Below are 21,805 nucleotides of genomic sequence, written 5' to 3' on the forward strand. Positions count from 1 at the left end.
CAATGACCCATTTCAATCCAATCGAATCTCCAGCTCATCTATTTACCAATTTTCTACTTGCCGCATAAGTCCATCAGAAGTTTTGAAGACACTCAAGAATCTTGACACTAAAAAAGGTCCCGGCCCCGACTCAATCCCACCGACAGTAATTAAGCACTGTGCTGACGTCATCGCCCGTCCCTTAACCACACTCTTCAACAGATCACTATCAGAAGGAGTATTCCCGGATATCTTCAAAATTGGCCATGTAGTTCCCATCCACAAGAAAGGCTCAGTAAATGATATAAAGAATTACAGGCCCATTACCATTTTACCAATACTAGCCAAAATCTTCGAGAAGATTGTTCTGAGCAGAATCATATTCATGATCAGCAGCAAATTGACCATTAGTCAGCATGGCTTTATCTCAAATAGGTCTACCTCCACCAATCTCGTTCTCTTTCAAAGCCATATCATCGAAGCATTTGAACGAAGGAAGCAGATTGACACCATAGAAATGGATTTCTCTAAAGCCTTCGATAGAGTGTGCCATGAAAATTTGTTAAATAAATTGGGGGCATCGGGATTTTCAGGACCCTTCCTCCAGTGGCTTAAAAACCTACCTACATAACCGGAAGCTGGTAGTGAAATATAACAACGTCCTTTCCAAGGAGTTCAAAGTAACAAGCGGTGTCCCACAAGGTTCCCATCTCGGGCCCATCCTATTCAATTTGTATATAAATGATGTGGTTTCTTCCCTGACTTGCAAACATTTGTTGTTTGCGGACGACCTGAAGCTGTACTCCGTTATATCTTCCGCCTTGGACGTGGCTCAACTTCAAGATGACATTAACAAGGTCGATCGCTGGTTTAGTCTTAACAAAATGTCGCTGAATCTGAGCAAATGTGTTTGCATCTCATTTTATCGCATTTCAAAACCTATATTGCATGATTACTCTGTCAGAGGTGTGCCACTATCCAGAACATCGGAGGTGAGGGATCTTGGAGTGTTCTTTACTTCTTCCCTAAGCTGGGAGCTCCATGTCCAACATATATGCAATAGCGCTCTTCAAGTCCTTGGCTTCCTCTTCCGAGCTTCTAAGTCATTTACTGATCTAAACGTTCTCAAACTCTTGTACTGCTGCCTGGTGAGACCGCACTTAGAATACAACAGTGTTGTTTGGTCTCCTCACCAGCAATATCTAAAAGACAACATAGAGAAGATCCAAAGACGTTTTCTGAGGTTGGTTGGTGTTAGACTAGGATTCCGATATCTGGATGTTCCTGTGCAAGAAGTCTCACGGCTCCTAAACCTACCTTCCATGGAATCAAGGCGTGTCAGTCAGGACTTACTTTTCTTATACAAGCTGGTCAGAGGAGAGTTGGACTGCCCTGATTTGCTGGAAAGAATAAACTTCAGGGTACCTTCTGGCACGAGGTCAAGGGCACTTTTTGCGAAAACCTCAACTAATACCTTATATGCAGCCAATAGCTCACTGTTTCGAGTCCAGCGCCAGGGCAACACACTTCCTGATCACCTAGACTTCTTCCATAACCCGCCCTCGTCATTCAGATCAGCTGTTCGAAGCCTCCAATCGTGACACGTGACCACCTTTGGCTTGTGCAGTGAAGTGCTCTTGAGTGGTGCCTTTAGAGGGCCACTACAACCAGTGCAAGTGGTTTTGTTATGCATGGCCTGATCAAGGTTGCTTCCGTATTAATTAACTTGTTACATTTCATGCCTAGTATTGTTAGTAGGCTATTGTTACTGATTATTCTTTGTTGTTATCGCTATTGTCATAGTTTATCTCTTGTTTGTGTCATTGTTATCGCTTTAACCACACATTATTCATTTTTGCATATATTTATTAGCTTGTTGTTATTGCAGTTTATTGTTATATTTATTAATTGTTATTGCTTTCTGTTACACCGTTGTTTGTTATTACTTCTAGCTTATTGTTACGTTTAACTAGTCGTCATTTATTAGTCATTAAGTCAGCATCTTGTCTTAATCTTTGCCATTGTACTCTTCACGTTGTTGTCTCCATTATTTAGAAAATATTTTGTTTTGTTTTTGCAATTGTACAATTTAATATTTCTTGTATATCTCTTGTACACCGTCTCAACATTGTGCTACTTTGCTTACTATATATGTATAATGTCCTGATTTAACTATACTGATTGTAAATTGGCTAAGCCGTTGGAAGACAAAATAAAAATAAAATAAAATAAAATCAGAGCATGAATTTAACAATGAAATAGTTAATGCGTGTGCTATGACATATTGCAACCTCTCATGTTGCCAGCCAGTAAGCAACTTTAAACTCTACTGCTTTGAAGTGTCTGCTTCTTGTATAATCTAGATGAAAATACGTATTATCATGTATATACAGTTTTCCCAACATCTCACTGAAACAAAAGTACATTCTAAAAGGATACGCTATGAAAATAATACAAGAAACTTTGAGGCAAAATCACCTTTATGGGCAACTTTACACATATTTGAAGACTGGATGTTATGCAAACGTATGTACAATCGAGGTCAAAGACTGAAAAATGCAACAGTAAGGCTAGTTAAATCGTAAATGTAGAGCAGAAAAAAGAGAGGGCCTAGGGTGGATCCCTGATACAATCCAGATAACTAACTTCAAGATGTATACCTAACCTTGTTTTGCAACATTGGAACTGAACACAATATATTATTGCAGACTATTACAAAATTGCTAAGGACTATTCTCATCACAAGTACAAAGGTATTTCGCAATCTAAAATCCGGTTTACTAAAGACCAAAATTTTCCTCATGGGGGAAATAACCCGCCACATACGCTTTGCCTTTTTCATCGAGAGGGAACCAAGTATGTCACAGCTGCTATGGAGTTCAAGGTCACCCAGAGTACCAGAGTATATTTCCTCAGAGCGGTCAGCGCCATCGAGGACAGAACATCTACCGAGCAAGTATGTACTTATATATATTTTACATGTTCTCGGTTAAGCTTCATACATATGCAACATACGAAGAACTGTACCCAGTATATTAACCTTTTATGCAGATGTGGAGTATAAACATCGTTCAGTACGTACTTTTACGCAGTTCTCCTCCTTTATACACTTATAGCATAAGATTGTGGTATAGCCATTATACTTATCATTTTTATTCCATCCATGTACTACATTATATCTTTTAGAGGAAAGTAATTTACGTTTATTACAAGTCCATTTACAGACAAGGTAGGATTACGTCACACCACACGTAACAGGCTTCACTATACAGATAATTTCTTTCACAAAATGTCCTATGGACAGACATGCAATCTTTGCAAAAAGGAATTGGATACAAACATGACGCATAAGAGAGCTTATTTCTTTAGAAACAAAATTTCATGCAAAATTTGAAGTCTACAAAAAATATGAAATTGTTCTTGTACATGATTGATACATTCACAATTTTGTTCATGAAATTGGCTATCATATAAGTGCTTAAATAATAAAATGTGTTAATGTGTCACATGTTTGAATGAGTGTAATTGATTTCTTTCATGTTTGACTGTCTCTCTGTCTGTCTATACTCAGTATACATCGAGACAGAATAGAGTCTTTAGAGATAGAATAGAAAAAGAATAACAGCTTTAGGCTTGAATTGTTTGTATGCATCTTCAGCGAATTCCCTCCTATAAGGAAATGAATGCTCTGGAAATGCAATACAAGTATTATTTATGTCACAATATGTTTTTTCGTTCTCTTTGGCGTTGTGGATAGCAGAGTTATTAGCGTCTTTGGTTATCAACAAGGTACCCAAGCGATAAGACCAAACTTTATCGCGCATCGCGTACAATTCACAATGTTGTCCTCTGCAAAAGTAACGAAATAAATAGTTATAAGCCATATTTTCTGACAATCCACCACAAATAAAGTCAGGATATAATTAGGAAACTAAGTTTTAAAATCATTAATTTCTTTTTTTTACATTTATCCAGTAATGTACTGTCGTAATTTACAGTAACGTTCCAATGGATAACCCTACAATGACCTCAAAGTGGAGCTTGATAAGAAGACAACTGAGGACTCTGGTTGCATACAGTTTTGCCAACTCTTGCAGTTAACATGTCCCACGTCCTTTTGTTATGTCTACTTATCAACGTTGCCTGTGTCTTTGGACAAAATGATATCTCCGTGTGTAAGTACAGTAGTGATTAGCCAGGTATAAAAAGTTAGAACTAAAGTACTATAAATTATATCTTGATTCCAAGTAACGCCATGTGTGAGCCTCGTAAGAGTGATACACTGTGTTCCTCTTATTTCAGCGCCTCCGCAATGCATTGGTAACGGAGACTGCGGTGTCACAGAAACCTGTGTCAACCTGAGTTGCCGAAACCCTTGCCCTGGCACCTGTCAGGGTAACGCCAAGTGTGAGGTCCACGATCATGTACCGTACTGTTCCTGCAAGCCCGGCTTCTCTGGGGACCCTTTCACTGGATGTCGGCAAGGTGAGTTCTTCGAAACCTGTGACAACCTGAGGTGACACGGAGATCGTTGGTCAATCAACTGAAGGAGGACTTTTCCAGCTTTCTCCTTGTTGGGGACTTTCAGAAAATTTGACTAAATAAAATAAATAGGACTTAAGGATCCGACAGACGTAGCGAAAATCTTACCAGCAAAGTAAGAGGTAACTCCATCACAAGGGTTGTTAACTGAGACAAATTATGTACTCAGTTTGTTTACAGATTTCTCTGCCCAGTGATATCCTCGTGGCTATTTAGAATTTAATTTAATATTCTTTAAATCTGATTTCGATATATTTGACCAAAAAAATTAAGTTCTTCTTTGGACCAAAATAAACCTGTCGATTAAGACTCCAGCCTTTCTATCAAGAGTATCGCACACACAGACATACAGACAACGCCATGGTTTTAAGAAGGAACGGTTTGATCCTTAATAACGTAATATGTTGTGTATTTATTATCTGATGACTGTATTTTTGTTTGCATTTCTTTGCCTGTAAATTATTTAAGTTAAATTAGTAATGATTTTGCCTCTCAGGATGGACCTATTATGTGCTAAAATACCACTTAAAAATGATGACCACTTACAAAATATATTAATACTCGTACATGTAAATTAAAACAATTAATAAGAAAATAAACTACCCGGAAAAAATGTGTTGTTAGAATAGAAAACCTTTAAAAACCCTTTGCCTAAAACTTAAAAACGGGTTAAAGTTTACTTTATTTATACAATATTTTTCTAAACCTAAAATATTTAAGAAAAGTATAAACATTGTATTTTTGTTATTATCATCTGAAATCTACAAAATAATATTTTTAAATCATATTTTTGTAATATACACTTCTAAGTAAACTCATCAAAAATAATACTAAAACATGTACTTTTTGGTTAGGTAACTTTTATGTTTCTTTTAAATGTTTTGTCCCTTACATAGTTTCACGTAAATAAATATCCGTAATTTGTGTTAATGATCTTTAATTGTAAATTATGTACAAATGTATTATTAACAGAAAAGTTGTAATACGAGTGACTTTTCTATTTCAATATTACATGTCCAAACAATAATTTGGAATTATGTGGATACATTTTTGAAAGAGTCTTTATAATTGTAACAATTTCCATTATGTCATCCTCTGATTGATTAACAAGTACTCAGAATTGACTCTTGTTTAGAAAATTCATCTAAAATATATGTTTGTTTTACATTTCCCATCATTAACATATATGACAATTAGTTACCAGTGGCTTCGAATACAATTTCATCTTGAAAAACAGGGACACCAGAATATTGTTTTCTAATGACATTCCAAACAATCCTGAGGTAAGTCATAGTCACTGAACAATACTCCAATCACTTTATCCATTTTATATTTAAGTTTAAAAAATGGGGGCCTGAAACTAGAGTGAACTGTTTTTTGTAAGCTACCACTGAGATTTCTAGAAATTTTCTTTAGTAGGCCTATTTCATGTCATTTTATTGAATAGCTCCAACAATGTCAGTAAAAATTGAACTATTGTAGGCGAGTGTAGAGAAGTATAAAGTCTAAAGAGAGAGAAAGTCGAAGTCCTTAGCTTTATAGTAATACACTTATGATGTAATAAATTATGGCTTTTTATCGTACTTGACTAAAACCCCAATTAAAAACACAGAAAAAGAGAAGCTTCTGCACGTAAGATGGTATTTGTTAAGTGTACCTGACTTTGACAGATAAATAAAAACATTTACTATCATCTGTTTAAATATGTATAAATCATTATACTTATTATTCTTGACTTTTACAGATGGATAGTACATACATACTATCTTCTGGGAGTGTTCGAGGCCAGTAAGGCGTAGCCCAAAACGATTTAGGAAATAACAATAGGCTTATTTGTTAACCCAGGGTAGGTCCCTACCCTAAGAATGATGATGTAAAATTTCAGTATGATTAGTTTAGTAGTTTTTACGTAATTGGGTAATACATGAACAGACAATAATACACTATTATATTTTTATATAATAGTATAGATACTATGATATGATAATATGTATAGCAGAAAAACATAACAATGCAGCGAACAGTATCATCCAACTTCACACAATGGTCCAAATTACCGTAGTAGTATATCATCAATCGATATTATATCATAATTTTAATAAACGATGATATGGTTTCTACGAACTTTTTGAAAACATAAATGGTTACTTATAACGTAGGAATATGGGAATAGTTGGTACAACGTGAATATTGAGGTTCGCTCCAGTTCTCCTTCCTCCTAGTACAGCGTCTGGGATCTCTTCAGATTAATATGACTCCAGATTCCAGGAGTCTAGTTTGTGACAGCATCAAACTCCAGACGCTGCATTAAGACAGTGTTTCTCACACTACAGACATGGCTCCCTTTAGGGTTGGACTACTTTCCACGGCGCCTCACCCCCTCGTAACCCCCTCTTACTTAACCCCCCACCCATCAGCTTAATAGAGTTAATGAAGACAAGCAATAAAGTATTGTGACTTTATAATTCATTCTTTCACTTTCGTAACATATTTGTATGTATGCATATTACTTTAAAATAGGAATAATAAAGATCTCGAGTTAAAAAGTTAAATTATATAAAATTAGGTTTCTGCACTGTTGCTGATTTTGTACTTTGTACAGTATTTAAAATGCTGTTTTAATAATCCAGTAATTTCTAATTCATACAAATTGCAGTTTAGCTAGTTAGATCATATTCACTCAAATTGTTTACAGCTGATAACATTAGTTTAGTTTCACAAAGGCAATCGGCTATAATTGCTAAAGGTTTAGTGCGAAGGTTAAGCTTGCTCTCTTTTAATTAATACGTAAAATCTAGAATTATTCAAAATTGTAACGTACGCTTCTCATTACAATTTTTATTTTAAAATTTGGTCTGAATTTTGATTTGATAACTGCTACAACTGAGAAGCCCACACCACAAAAGTAGGGAGTAGCAACTGTATTCTTGGCAATTTTCTGGTATAGGTTTTCGACGTAAAACCCAAGGAATCAAGTATTTAACGAAGCTCTGTTCAGATGTCAACCAGTTGTTCACTATCTCCAATGTTTAGATGCAAAGGGCGTATTTATTTTTTATACGAATTTGATCTCCACATTATAGAGTTGACATTGTTGACAAGAGACGCACATCAAAATACATTTTCAGTTTGGAAAGATATTATGCAGAAACACGTCATTAGGAATTTCCTCCACAGTCAAATAATTTTCCTCAATAAACTGTTTCAAGGTGGGGGAAATCTTGTGTAATCCTCTTTAGCCATGATAACCCTCCACAGATCGAGTTTCTTTTTAAAAACTTCCGCTTTGCTAACAGGTTTAATATAATTGTTGTATTATGGTAAACTTTTGAGAAAAATTAATAAGAATAGCTAAGTTCGATAGGAAGTTTTTATCAATACATTTTTTGGCACTGGCATGATTTTCATCCTTCAGGTAAGCATATATTTGGTGTGTCAGCTCAAACACTCTGGAATGGAAATTACCAAGAGACAAGCAACGAGAACTTTTGTAGAATAAAACACACGAGTCGCTAGATCCCATGTCCTTCTCTACTTGTTCAAAAGATTTTGGCTTTTTAGGAGATCCCATGTCCTTCTGTATTTGTTCAAAAGATCTTGGTTTTTTGGAGATCCCATGTCCTTCTGTATTTGTTCAAAAGATCTTAGCTTTTTAGAAGTGGTTGATTGTAATGACAATGTTGATAATGTCGCTTTTGCCCGAACGAGAGCGTGAAGCCCTTTTTCGACCCACCATTGACTGTCACTACCAGTACACATTACAACACATTTTACAATATTGTTAAAACACACATAAAACATTATTGTTTTATGGTGTGGGAACCATGGGCTTACACTAAACCATGCAAAAACCAAACCAAAACTTATATGCCACACACGTTTACGGAACTTTATGGACCCGAACACTATAGAATCCTTAATTATTGACGGAACTACTCTACCATACTACGAAACAGTGAAAAATCTTGGTTTGACATTTAACTCAAATTTGACTTGGACGGAAGCGGTGAGGGATGTATCTAAAAAAGTCTTCGCATCTGTCCACTCACTGAAACGCTTACAAAGATTTCTACCTGAACGGATCAAACTACTGTTGACAAAATCACTAGTACTTCCACACTTCAATTACTTCAACTCTGTGATGAATGACATGACGGTAGCACTTAGTGAGAAGCTGCAAAGGACTGAAAACTACTGTTTACGTTACGTTTGTGATGTGAGACGAGACCAACACATTACACCGTACTATATTCAGGGAAATATTTTGAAATTAAAAGAACAACGATCAATCAAAATACTAAATTTAGTTCATTCAATTTTACAATCTGGATTTCCAAAAATTTTGCAAACTATTTCCAATTTATATCTCATAAATTAACTGCATATATCTTAAAACTGCATATATATTATTTATTTCAAACATATTCTTATTATATATTTATAAATTATTGTTATTAGGTATTAATTATAGTTTTCGGTTCTCATTAAAAATGGAAGTTGTATTATTATTTTGTGTTATGATTGTATAATTACATTTTTATTTAGAAGTATCATATTTATAATTTTTAGTGTTTAGATTAATGTTTAATTTAATGTATTTAGTAAGGTAGATTAGTGTTAATATTAATTTGGTTAATATTTGTTAATAATTATTGATCAGACAGGTTAAGTGTAAGAAAGGGCCATGAGGCCCTAACTTTGCCTGTAAAATAAACGAATTTTCATTTCATTTCATTTCCAACACATTTTTGCCAATAAATGCAGAATCTTAAGGTTATCTAAAATATTAAACCGTTCTTGTCCTGTAGTGAATCCCTTGATTAGTTTACAGTATTACATACTTTACCATAGGTGCTGTCGTTCATAAATCTGGCATAATATATAAAATTGGTTTTTTGTGACTTTCAGTAGTCTCGGTCAAGTTCATTGCAAACTCATTCCTTTTAGAATAAAATTAAAATGAGCTGATCGCTAATTTTTTTGTCATGTTGACCATCCCATGACTCATTGTAATGCTCCACAAGTTTACTCTGTAACTTCAACAACAGAACCCCTGGCAGGATATCTTTGAGAAGCTCTGCACTAAGAGGAAGTGAACTGGAGCTAAACCTGGTTTTCACATCCTCTTGTTTATAATCATTGACACAGATTATACTGTCAAGATGATTGAGATTATATTTAAAACTAGATGCAAGTAATTTAAGTGATTGCTGCGTTTAGTTAACATGTATAAATTATCTGAATATAATCAAAACTTTAAGCAATAATAGTAAAGTTACATTGTATTTTGTTCAATTTGGTTTTATAATTTCAAAGTCATGGTCACAAGATAAATTTCGTGAAGCCAAGAAAAATGTTATAAACGTTATTATTATACCACTATAGGAATCTTAGAAAGTAAGTGTTTGACATTTTGGAACTTCTTATAAGGTATCAACTATGTTTTCAGATACACCAAACTGCACACCTTCTGGTAGTTCCTGCGGAAAAAAGGTTTACAGAGTGGAGCGCTTTATAAAGGTAGGTTAATACTGGAAAATGTCTTACTTCTCCAGGATGGAAAATTGGTTAGAAGGAAAGTTAGTACAAGATATCATAAAATCAAAATCGTAAATTACGAGTCAGAGAAAGCTTTGGATCCAGACAGAATTTTCGTATCTGGATGAAAACAGTTAAGATACTTAATACATTATTTCAAGTTTAATAACTTGGAAATTTAATAAGTGGTTTATACTCGCTAAATCATTGTTTCGCTCATGTATGCATATTCGTAGCTAATAATATTGTTTTCAATAGTAAATTAATGTCGTATGTGATTTTATTATATTATATTAGACGATTTTATTCAACGAAATTAAAACCCGAATTGAATTTCATAAGATCCAATATAACTTGCTTGGAAAATTCATTAAAAAGAGGGAACATGAGAGTACTTTCTTTAACGGCAGTAAGAACCATTCAACTTATACAGATTTAAAGATGGTACTCACATTAGCTGTTCAAATAATGTCTTGTTAATTTGAATATTCAAAGACGTATGTGACAGATTCATAAAAATACATTATTTGAGTTGATTAATTTTTGAACTGAATCTTTAATTAATTACTCTTTTTAATTTTCACAAATTAATACAAGCTACTGCTGCAATATAAATAAATAAATGGCACTTTTGTATAATACGGAGGCCAATCTATCCATATAAATTACTTTTATTACGCAATATAAGTAAGTAAATACATACGAACGTATTATAAATAGAGAAAGTTAAAGTTAAACTTTACGAGCGCTCACGCGGCCTGAGCTTAAATTTTATGGATGTTTTTTTTCTTTGCGCCAGTAGTAACGCCAGATAACGTGGATGATCTGGCACGTGATATGAGGTCGGGAAAACCGATCGGAAATGTCCTTGATCATAAGTGCGAGCTTCGTTGCCGCACTTCTGACAAAAACAGAGATAATTTCCAAGGTAACTTTGAACTTTGGTACTTCAAGGAACATATGTATGATAACCTAATCTATATTTAGTTATATCGCGTAATAACAAGTAGTAGATAGAGACAGAGTATAACAGTGACCTCCGTATGATACAATAGTACTATAAATCTATATGAATATTATACATGTATGGAAGTTCTTCTGCACAGGTCAATTGGTACGCTGCATTAATTCATTGCAAAGACCATGGCGGAGCGTTAGCCACCATTCGGTCTCGGGAAGAAAACGAACGGATCAAAGAGGAGATCCGCAAAACAGGTAAGTACTTACGTGAAGTATTTATTGAACTGATAACACACATTATATTATAATTATGCAGAGTGTAACAAAACACTTTACACAAAAATTGTAGGATACTGACCATAATGAATGGGCCAAGAAGGACTAACAGCTAAATGCAGCATGTTGAGTTTAGCTCCAGTTCACCTTCCTCTTAGTGCAGCGTCTAAACTCTCACGCTATCGCAGACTTGACTCCTGAAATCTAGAGTCATGTTCGTCTGAATGGATCTAAAAATAGTCGTTTACGAAAAACGAAGAAGCTCAAACTCTGTGCATCGTTTCGACATCAGAGACACCTAGACTACAGAAAGTAGTGCAATCTAGGTGAAGAGATATTCTCATTTTCTCGTAAGGAGCACTGCGATGTTAACTGATACGATCCTAAGCGTGTTCAAGTAACCACGCGTGGTAAAGTCTTTTACACATCATGCAGGTATCATAATGGTGGGAAGGGTTGATAATATAATATTAATGTTCTAAGTATTAATAATATGTATTTGAGGCAGCATAGAAGATAATCGTACAACATTTTAGTTCCATATCTTTACTGATTTATGAAATAAAAAATAAAAACTAAAAATATACATACAGACAAATCGGTAAGCGAAAGGAAATAAACCATTGGCTATATTTAGTTTTTAGCTCCACTTGGTCTGCTAAAAGACAACATCCTAAAGATTGTCTAAAGAGTTTTGTTACACCCTGTATAAAGCTGTCGTTTTAAAGAAGCGGTTTTATTTATAGTTGTTTTGAAGATTGTCATAGTTCAAGAGAACGATATCCATCCCAATTATTTTTTTAATGAAAATGTTTGTTGATCCAAATATTGTATTGTTTGAATTAAAAATAAAAAGTTTAAAAAAAGCAACCCTGTACTTTCCATCCTGGACTCATTTTTCGACAACTTCAAAAGCACTTTTATTAAATTATTTAGTTACTCTATATATAACATTTATAAAAAGTAGTACATAGTTGAAGTTTTGGTTAAAAAAAATTGTAATGGTTCATTTACCAAAATTACACACTCTTGTATTCATTATAGGGAAAAGTTGAGGATTGTTTGCTTATTTATTTATAGTTGTCAAATCAAAACAGAAATCGTATATTACATGCTGTAGTCTATGCCAGAAGTATTAAAACATACGTTGTTAGAGTAAGCACTTAGTATTCAGGCGAGAAACACAATTCTGAAAACTGAAACGTAGTTTATTAAAATATTTAAGTTAATGTAAATGGTGCACACTACTTTAAAATAATTTTAAATTCCAAAAAATGTATATTTATTTTACAATGTTTTATCAATACATTTTGCAATATGCCATCAATAAGCGTTTCTGTGAAAGTATTCATATATTATGAAGAAATATGAATTGAGTCACTGAATTTAAATTCATGAATAACAATAAATCATGTAAAATTGATTACCATGGAAAAGGAATAAAAACCTAAAAACTACCTTTGGATTTAAAAGTCTAGTAGAATAATATTAATTATTATTAACAAATTTTATGAGAGAGATACAAAATATTGATAAATAAATTCTGTATAAATAAGTGTAATTGTAAAAGACTGTTATTGTAAGAGAATTAACGAATGAGTACATTTTTATATAAAAGTATGTTTGTACTAACACACAGTTTGTGAATGTTGAGCTACCGTTGATCCTCCTCTTAGTGCAGCGCTAGAATGCACCTGATGAGACAATGAGTATATATATAAATATATATATATATATATATATATATATATATTCATTTAGATTACACTATATGTTATAGTAGTAGTTGTATCTGATGTCGAAAACTGTGTAAAGAGTTCATTTTGAACTTCTTCGTCGCCGAGTTTTTTTGACTTCTTGAGACGTACATTCCAGGAGTCAAGTCCGTGACAGCGTCAGATTCCAGACGCTGCACTAAGAGGAAGGTGAACTGGAGCTAAACTCAACACTTACATTGAACCAACCTTTCCTGCCATAGTTACGTTATGTATAGAACATAAATTTGGTAAACTTATTGCAATTTCTGTAGACGTACTAGTGTAGAACACTTGACATATCTCTGTCACAAAGTGACTCTCTCACTTTATGTCTGAATGAACTGTTTGGAACGGAACAGAGACTTCTTCCTTAATGTGATGCGTACTAGTGATGGTGAATTTGCACCAAAAATCTATCTCAAGAAATGATTTGAATTACCTCATTAATTTTACTTATTTAATGAAAAATTTGTGCAGCCTTGCGGAACGATAGATTCTGGACCTCTGGAACGAACTATCCTCAGGGACATTGGGTTTGGATGTCTACCGGGGACACGCTGCCGGACTTCACAGACTGGCTACCCGGAGAACCAAACAACGATGGGTGCAACGAGAACTGTTTAAACTTTTTTGAGAGCCACAATCAGGGTTATATGTGGAACGACGCACCTTGTACAACACCAATGTACCCGATATGTGAGTATTTTGTGCAATAAAACATTTGAATCGAATTTGATACATCTGTTCTTTATTCATTAATCCTTTTTATCATAAGAGGTAAGTAGTTGCAGTGTAAACAAAATGGCGTGAGCGAGGCACGACCCACACAGTTTATAAAACAGAGACTAGGAGATGATTTTCCAACTCCCTACCACTGGAGGGGGGTCCCTCCTGCGCGTGGCTGCTCAGATATTAGCTTCTGCGCAGGTTTCTTTGCGAGTGGTTTATCTATAGTCGTTGCTCTGTGCTCTGTACGCAACTGGTCTCGTAAGAAGGACAATGACACGTGTTTGGCGTGATTATTCAAGATTTGTATTATGTAGATAAAGTTTTTGGAAGATGCCATCGACATTAGAAGTAAAATATTACATCGTAGGTTTCATCTTTCCAGCAGACTCTGGTTGGAATTTAGGAGTATCAGGTGTTTGTTCTTAAACTTACAAATCTTGCACATACTGTAGACTCAGAGATCAATAACTATAGAATTGTATCACCTTGAATGGTCAACATTGTGTGCTATAAATACAAGGTTAACTTGTATTTATACAACGACAGGCTTCACTGAGGCTACTTCAAATCTATAGATTATTTGATTTTTAAGATCTCCTATGAGCAGACAGACAGGCAGACAATCATAAAATAATGAAGTTGGCACGAAGATGATGCATCATAGAATTCATTATTGCAGAATGAAGTTTCATGCAAAATGTCAAGTCTACATATGAAATCTTTCTCAACATGATTCATTCTGATATTAAGGTTTAAATAATAAGTCAATACACCATACACTGCAAAATGATGTTTTACTTGTTGGGATAGTAGGCTAGATGTGTTAATGCAAGTTAAAATCTCTTATAAGTGTACTTAGTTTATTTCCAAATTCACTTATCCTGCTATTTTTTGTTACCTCTACTGTTACCCATAAGACCAATCTTGGGTTAAGGAGAATTCATTACTTTAAAACCTGAAGTGTTATATTATTACATTACATTATCAAGATTATTTTTTATGGAGTAAATCTTTTCCCACAGATTTCATGATAAGTATTAAGGGGAGCATGTACCTTTTTCGGGTCCCATGTTAATTTAAATGGGAGTACACTGCAACATGTCGGTACCATTATCTCCTAAACTATTAGACATATTGACTTTAAACTTTAGGGTTTTGTTCTACATTAACAGCTTTATATTTTCATGCCTTTTTTTTATATCTCAATAAACAAAAAAATTATCGTGGTAGCAATTTAACAAAAATTTTTTTTTTAAATTATGTAAATACAATATTTTTTAAAATTATAAAAACATAATATATATTGATAAAAAAGCATGAATCTACTCACCAACTAGTCCTGCAATAAGTGTGTAAAATTTTGAAGTCTGTAAGTCTAATAATTGTTTCACAACGTGTTCCGAAATGTCACAAAACGTTACTTTCGGTAAAACAGCTTTAAAGTTTTAGTTTACACTTCAAAACACATAATCACTTTAAAAATCCACCTGGACAGTAATCATCTTCTTCATTTTTACTCTTTTTTCCTATCCTTCTTTTTATCCTCTTCTTTTTATTTTCTTCTTGGACTTCTTTGTAAGCTTTTTTACCCTATTGTAATCGATTTGTTGAAGGCCTTCAACCATAAAGCGTCCTGGTTGGATGCATAATCGTTCCAAAACATTCACTTTGGCCATTGCTCTCCTTCATTAAAACTAAGAACTGCATCACAAACCCCTAATTTTTAATGTCTGAATGCCAACAAAATGTGGTCTTGGGTAGCCTATTCCAAATTACGCTATTGATGCTTTCATTAGGGTTCTGTGTTTTACCGTGCAGACACCTCTTTAATTAGGGCTGGGGCTGATAAACCCTTATAGATTGGTTTTATTTCTTCCATAATAGATTCAGCAATGAGTTTGTATGTTTGAAATCATCTAGCTTATTATTTGCCTGAGCTTGTCTGTATTTGCACCAAGACTCAATCCCAGGCGGGCATTGCGTTTTGTGTCTGAGGTTTTGCGTCAGTCGATAATTTGTGATAGAACGGTAGCCCATATTGCTCTCTTCATTTTTTCAACATCTTCCAAATTATTCCTTATTGCCATCCCATAAAAAACGTTGTAAGTGATCTATCTCTACATCATCAACCTACCTTGTCCTCCAAGTCCTTTACCATCCTTCAATTTGATTCCTTTTTTATCCCTCTTCAATCGCCGCAGTCTTGTTCCTAGTCGCTTCTGAATATGGCCTACACATTCAAGTTTTTCTAACAAAACATCATCACCATAGAGATTGTTTGCCACAACATGAGTAAACCCCCTTAGAGTCCCCATCTCCAAGGTATTTTGTGTATCGCACATTGAGTTTAGCCTCAGAGCGGCGACAAAGAGTCAGAGCTCCCGCCACCTCCATCCATTCCACCACTTGTACCTGAAAAATTTGCCAAACAAGTACCAGAATTTTTGTGCTGTTTCAATAGGGTTTTGTCATGGCTTAGAGGTTTTCTGACACATTTTATTACAATATTTGCTGAAACACTCACAAAGTCCATAACCTTTCCTGTATCGAAGGATGTTGCTGTCATTACGCCGTTCACAGAGGGGAAGCCTCGCTTCTGCCAGGTACCGTCAAAAGCGGCTGCTATACTACGACAATCATCATTTAGGCTACGAACTTCATCAGCTGCCTGTCTAAGTGAACATTCACTTACCTCTGTTACAGCAGTAAGCAGTTTTTTATTATATTTTTCAATTCGGCTGTTTGGGTGAGCGATATTCATCACAGCAGAAAATACCCATACCAGAATCTAGGCCTTTGCCGATTGAACGTAGAGCATAAACATATCTTAGATTCAACTCATACATATTTCTAACACATTTGGAGCTTATTACTGAGTCAGTATGTTTACATACATTGCAACAAATATTTACACGATGTACTATTCCACACTTGAAGTCTTCATCTAGGCTTATGTCAATGCAGTCGGAACTACTACAATATTTACATGCAGTGAAAGATTTTATTAGGCCAGAAATCTGTTGTAAATCTATTATAATATTTACATTGTTTATGTCATAATCACTAAATTTAGGCAACTTTGAATCATTAATCCTTCTTAGAAACTAGATGATTGTTTAGGCCTAGGCCTATTAGATTCACTTGTACCTGGAGAAGCACTTAGTCCTAGTTCACTTGAATTTTTACGAAATTGGTTACCTCTGTAAGACTGTTTATTGAACCTTTTCACTCTAGGCATGGCTAATACACAATAATATCACTTATTTATATAATAAATACACACTAAGAGTCCAAAGTTTTGATCACTGGCACCACACAAAATAGAATTACACTGACAAACACTGTTAGTAAACATAAACAATAACAATAATATCAATAGTGTAGGTTAGGTAAGTTACAGATGACTTACATCCTTCAAATGCATCTAAAGCAAGCAGTGCTACCAACCTAAAGGGGAAAAACTTAATAATCATAACAATTGGAGCAAGTAATATGTATATAATACATTCTGACACTAACAATCCATAGCGCGCCATGTTGTCAGCTGAAAAAAGCGTGCATACATTTCTTAAAACACATTTTACACATATTTCTAAACCTCTCAGATATAGAGTGTTATATATTTTTGAAAAGGGCATAGAACATAGTATTTTTTATGATATGTTTCAAAAAATCGATATTTTGGTGCCAAAAAGGTACATGCTCCCCTTAAGCACCCAGAAATGAACTAAAGAAGAGAAATAGTTGCGAGATTACACGAGTTACTGTTTAGGTATGTAGTCCATAACCTTAACACCTTCAGTGTAAATCTCTAGATGAGATATCTTGAATTTTTTTGAAACAGCGAACTAGAACACTCCCTACCTTAGAACAACTGGTGCCGTATCTACTGCCTTACATTCAGCTATGTAAACAAAGAAATTAATTTGGGCTTTACTTTACTTTCATATATTTTTGATAATACTGGGAGGAGAGACACTGGCCTATTACAGGCAGGATCATTTGGATCTCCCTTTTAAGAATAGGAATTACTTTAGCTATTGAGCTTATCTGCAAAACTTCCTGATACCAAGTGTGTTATTTCTTCTGTAAAGGGCTAAAGAAGATCCAAGTTCAGATAACAGTTATTTTTCTGTTGGTATTCTGTTGCAACGCTGGTAGAAGTAACAACCTTCAGTCGTTACAACAGTTGCCATATCGAAGTGACTTACGTACGGCAATGTATGAAAATTAGAAATTACTTTAGCTATTTTGAGCTTATCTGGAAAAATTCCTGATGTCAGAGAAGAGTTAACCAAATTTTTTAATTTTTCTTTAAAGAAAATAATCCATCCTTAGATAACAGTAATTTTTCTGTTGGAAAGCTGGTATACGTAATGATCTACAGTCGTTCAACAGTTTTCCATATCGAACTGACATATGTTTGGTAATATATGTACAACTTCTCTGTTGTAAATTTCTTAGACTTAGGTGAGGTCATCACTATATATATATAGATTCGTGCTAGCTTAACCTTGTTGTAAGTATTTTTACACCTGAAGAATGGAATAGATACCAATTTTAGAAATGTATTCAAGCCTCTGTGGCATGTGGTGCTGAAGAGGGAGAGGAGGCAAGTAGAGCTTCTTCAAATAATTTGGTGTAGCATAATATTATAAATAAATACCTCAAAAAGTCTTGTAGAAAGATAAATATATAAGTAGGACGAACATTTCAAAATGCAGGATTTGAGATGTACTTGAGAAATTTCACGCATTTCTACAAAGTTTAATTCTATTCATAGAGTTATTACAATCCTGTGTATAATAAAAAAAAATAACTGGAAAACCTCTACATACAAACAGGTTCGGAACAACAATTACTGCAAAGGAACCAGGGCAGACTTGCCACAACGTTGTACCTGGTACTGGAATGAAATATGAGCTTGTTTGTGCCAAATCACATTGGGTTTGGTTTATTGCGGGCATTTCTTCGTACCTTCCATAAATTTTATTTATTTACCAAATGTCTAGAATTATAACTAAAGACTAATTCTGGGAAAAAAAACCATTGATACAAAAGTAACATAAACCTTTAATACAATGTGAGTTTTAGGCGTCCAACTTCTAGGATTTTGTACACTTATTCAAATTGATGTGTTATTCTTATTCAAACTTATTATGTTAAACTTATTCAAATCAATGATGTAAAATGGCGTATAAAAATATACAAAATGGATTTTGTACATTTATTCAAATTGATGTGTAATCAACGATGTAAAATAATTTTAGTAAATCCAGGATCCGCCATATTGATATTAATTTTGTTGAAATGTAATTACATTGTCGCAGTACTTGTAATTCTAACACTGTGAACGATACTTTTTTCTTCTAAACACATTTTGTTTGTTTTTTTGTTATAACGATACTAGAAATTTTAAAATTAATAACAAATCTAATTTTCTGTGAATATTATTTGGAAGTAGTTTTCTGTATAAAATGTTATTCAAGAAATGAACTAATTAAATAGAGATATTTAAAAACGTACAATTAAGAGTTTTGTTAAAAATGGAGAACTCTCCTGTGCAGGATTCATTGACCAGTGGTTAATATTTCACGCTTCATCTGTATTCAACTTCAAAAGTGGGATAGATATTCATCTTAAATAGAATTCACTACACTAAATCACTTATTTAGACATTTGGTCTACTGCGTCCTTTTTTATGATCACCAGGAGACAATTTGTAACATAATTTAAGGAATAAAACCAGTTTGAATGGTGACAAATTTGTAATTCCTAGCCAAAATAAAAAAAAAGGAGACTTGTTATAATGATCCTATTCAATATATTCACATATCGGATAAATCTCATCGAAACAACCTCTATCGTTCCACATGTAGCCGTTTCCATTCTTCTCATAGAACTCTATACAGTGTTCATCCCCAACATTGTTGGGTTCCCCAGGCTCCCAGTCCGTACTCTCTGGAAGGGGCATCCCGGAAACCATCCAAATCCAATCTCCATGGGCATAATTTGTACCCGAAGTCCAGAACCGATTATTCCGTATTCCTGTAAATAATAACAATTGCTTATTGGTCGTTTACGTTATTTATTATATTGTCATCCAAAATTTAAGTATATTTTAATACAAAAACTAGTGTTTTTAATTTATGATCTTACTAAATTTAGTATACTGTATACATTTTTTACAAAAATGTCCGAAATAGTTTTATACAGTAAGATCTCACACATATTATTCCAACAATCAACTTTCATCAAATGGTCTCATTAATTTGACCTCCTTCATAATCCTCGTAGCTGACTTTTTTGGATCTATTCAGACTGTGTGGAAGTCAAGTCTGTGCCAGCACAGACTCCAGATGTTGCAGTAAGAAGAAGCTAAACTCAACATTCACAATATTAGCTGTTTTAACTTTAGCTGATCTAATCAGCTGATTATAATATTAGATTGTTTTATTGTAATCCTAACAACATTACTAGTTCTAAGAATTAGGTTTGTTTTGAAAATAAACATTGTAACACTTTATTACAAAGTTCTTATCTTTTTGATAACAATTGTTGAGGACTACAGTACGTTTTATGTATTGAATAAAGTAGCGAATGGAATAAATACACTGAACGATAAAATCTGAAAACTTTTCTACAATTAGAAATGATACCAGAACGGAAAACTAATTGGACTAACAACGCGATTAATTTGCCGGAGATAGATTAAACACTGGAGAGTTTGATTGAAGATCTCACTTTATTGTTCCTATTGTTTTCAATAACTACTAATTTATGCAATCTCCATACTTGTTTTACAGATTTCTTCCTTGATTAAGCCATTCTCTTCCTTGGAATCTATCGTGGCTAACCTTCATCCGTGTGACTGCAATGAACTATCGCAGCAAACCAGTTGACCTGTACAGAGAGAATAATATTTAGCTATTGGCCAATTCAGCATTTCATCTTCCATGATAGATACTGACCTATAAAACTACGTAATACAGTGTTTTATGACCTAGTAGGTACAATGCGTATTGCGGCTCTATACTGAGTGAAGAGTAATGTGGTAAGACAGCACAATTGAGAACTAGACAACTTAAAATGCAAATAAGGAATTACCATCCAAATACAGTAAAGCAGTCTTGTTCAGCGGCACGCACAACATTTGTCTGACTGGGGTTGATTACAGCACACCTTAAGATTTGGCTCGGTTGTAATGTTATTAATCTACGAGCGAACAAAACTTTTAGCCAATGGCGCAGTGTAGCGGGTACAACGGTTATCACAAGATAACCGTATCAAGCAACGTCGAGCGTGGCTACTGCTTGGATCGATTGCTGAGCGATCCTGTCCTTGCAAGCAGCCCGTCTGCCCGACCGTTGGAGGTGGTTTGGAAGTCACATTTTAAAAAGTGAGGGCATAGTACAAAATGAAGAATTTGGTGACCTTTGCTGTAACCAAATTGCCTCCTCGTATGATGAAGGGTCCAGATAAATGTGCCTAAAATTTGCTGCGGAACAAGATATGGCGGTAAAGCAATAAAGAAATATACTAAGGTCGGTGTAAATTAGATGGTTGCAAAAGGAATATTTCTCGTATACGTTAACATAAATCCCTAATAAATGGTGAATATTTATTAGTGATATAATTACTCATAAATCCTCATTTCTCACGCCAAACATTTGATCTGTAGATTCTAAATCTCAAACCTGTACTGTATATTAGAACATAATACTCCAAGCATAATTCCAATGAAATAGTTAACGCGTGTGCTATTACATATTGCGACCTCTCATATTGCCGCCAGTTTAAGCAACTTTGAACTCTACTTCTTGCATAATCTAGATTAAAATACGTATTATCATGTACATACAATTTTCGCAACATTTCACTGAAACAAAGGTACATTCTAAAATCATACGCTATCAAAATAATACAAGAAACTTTGAGACAAAATCACCTTTATGGGCAACTTTACATATATTTGAAGAGCTGATGTTGTGAAAACATTATTTGTACAATCGAGTTCAAAGACT

At 34.2% G+C, this 21,805-nt stretch overlaps 1 protein-coding gene across 3 annotated transcripts in view; it reads left to right on the forward strand.

Annotated features, from left to right (window-relative positions):
- LOC124353548 (collectin-46-like) overlaps window positions 1-13,788 on the forward strand; it is a 107,041-nt gene extending 93,253 nt beyond the window's left edge. The window contains exons 1-6 of one of the 3 annotated variants that reach the window (XM_046803435.1): window positions 2,626-2,935; window positions 3,978-4,154; window positions 4,282-4,464; window positions 9,971-10,041; window positions 11,166-11,274; window positions 13,530-13,788. In XM_046803435.1, the coding sequence (XP_046659391.1) occupies window positions 4,082-4,154; window positions 4,282-4,464; window positions 9,971-10,041; window positions 11,166-11,274; window positions 13,530-13,768 (675 nt within the window). In that variant the 5' untranslated portion in view covers window positions 2,626-2,935; window positions 3,978-4,081 and the 3' untranslated portion in view covers window positions 13,769-13,788. Of the gene's footprint in view, window positions 1-2,625; window positions 2,936-3,002; window positions 4,155-4,281; window positions 4,465-9,970; window positions 10,042-11,165; window positions 11,275-13,529 lie in introns of those variants that run through there. The other 2 variants (XM_046803434.1, XM_046803437.1) reach the window with 2 other exon arrangements.
- Window positions 13,789-21,805: the final 8,017 nt, after the last annotated feature.

This window comes from Homalodisca vitripennis, chromosome 2, assembly GCF_021130785.1.
Source record: "Homalodisca vitripennis isolate AUS2020 chromosome 2, UT_GWSS_2.1, whole genome shotgun sequence".
Classification (NCBI taxonomy): domain Eukaryota; kingdom Metazoa; phylum Arthropoda; class Insecta; order Hemiptera; family Cicadellidae; genus Homalodisca; species Homalodisca vitripennis.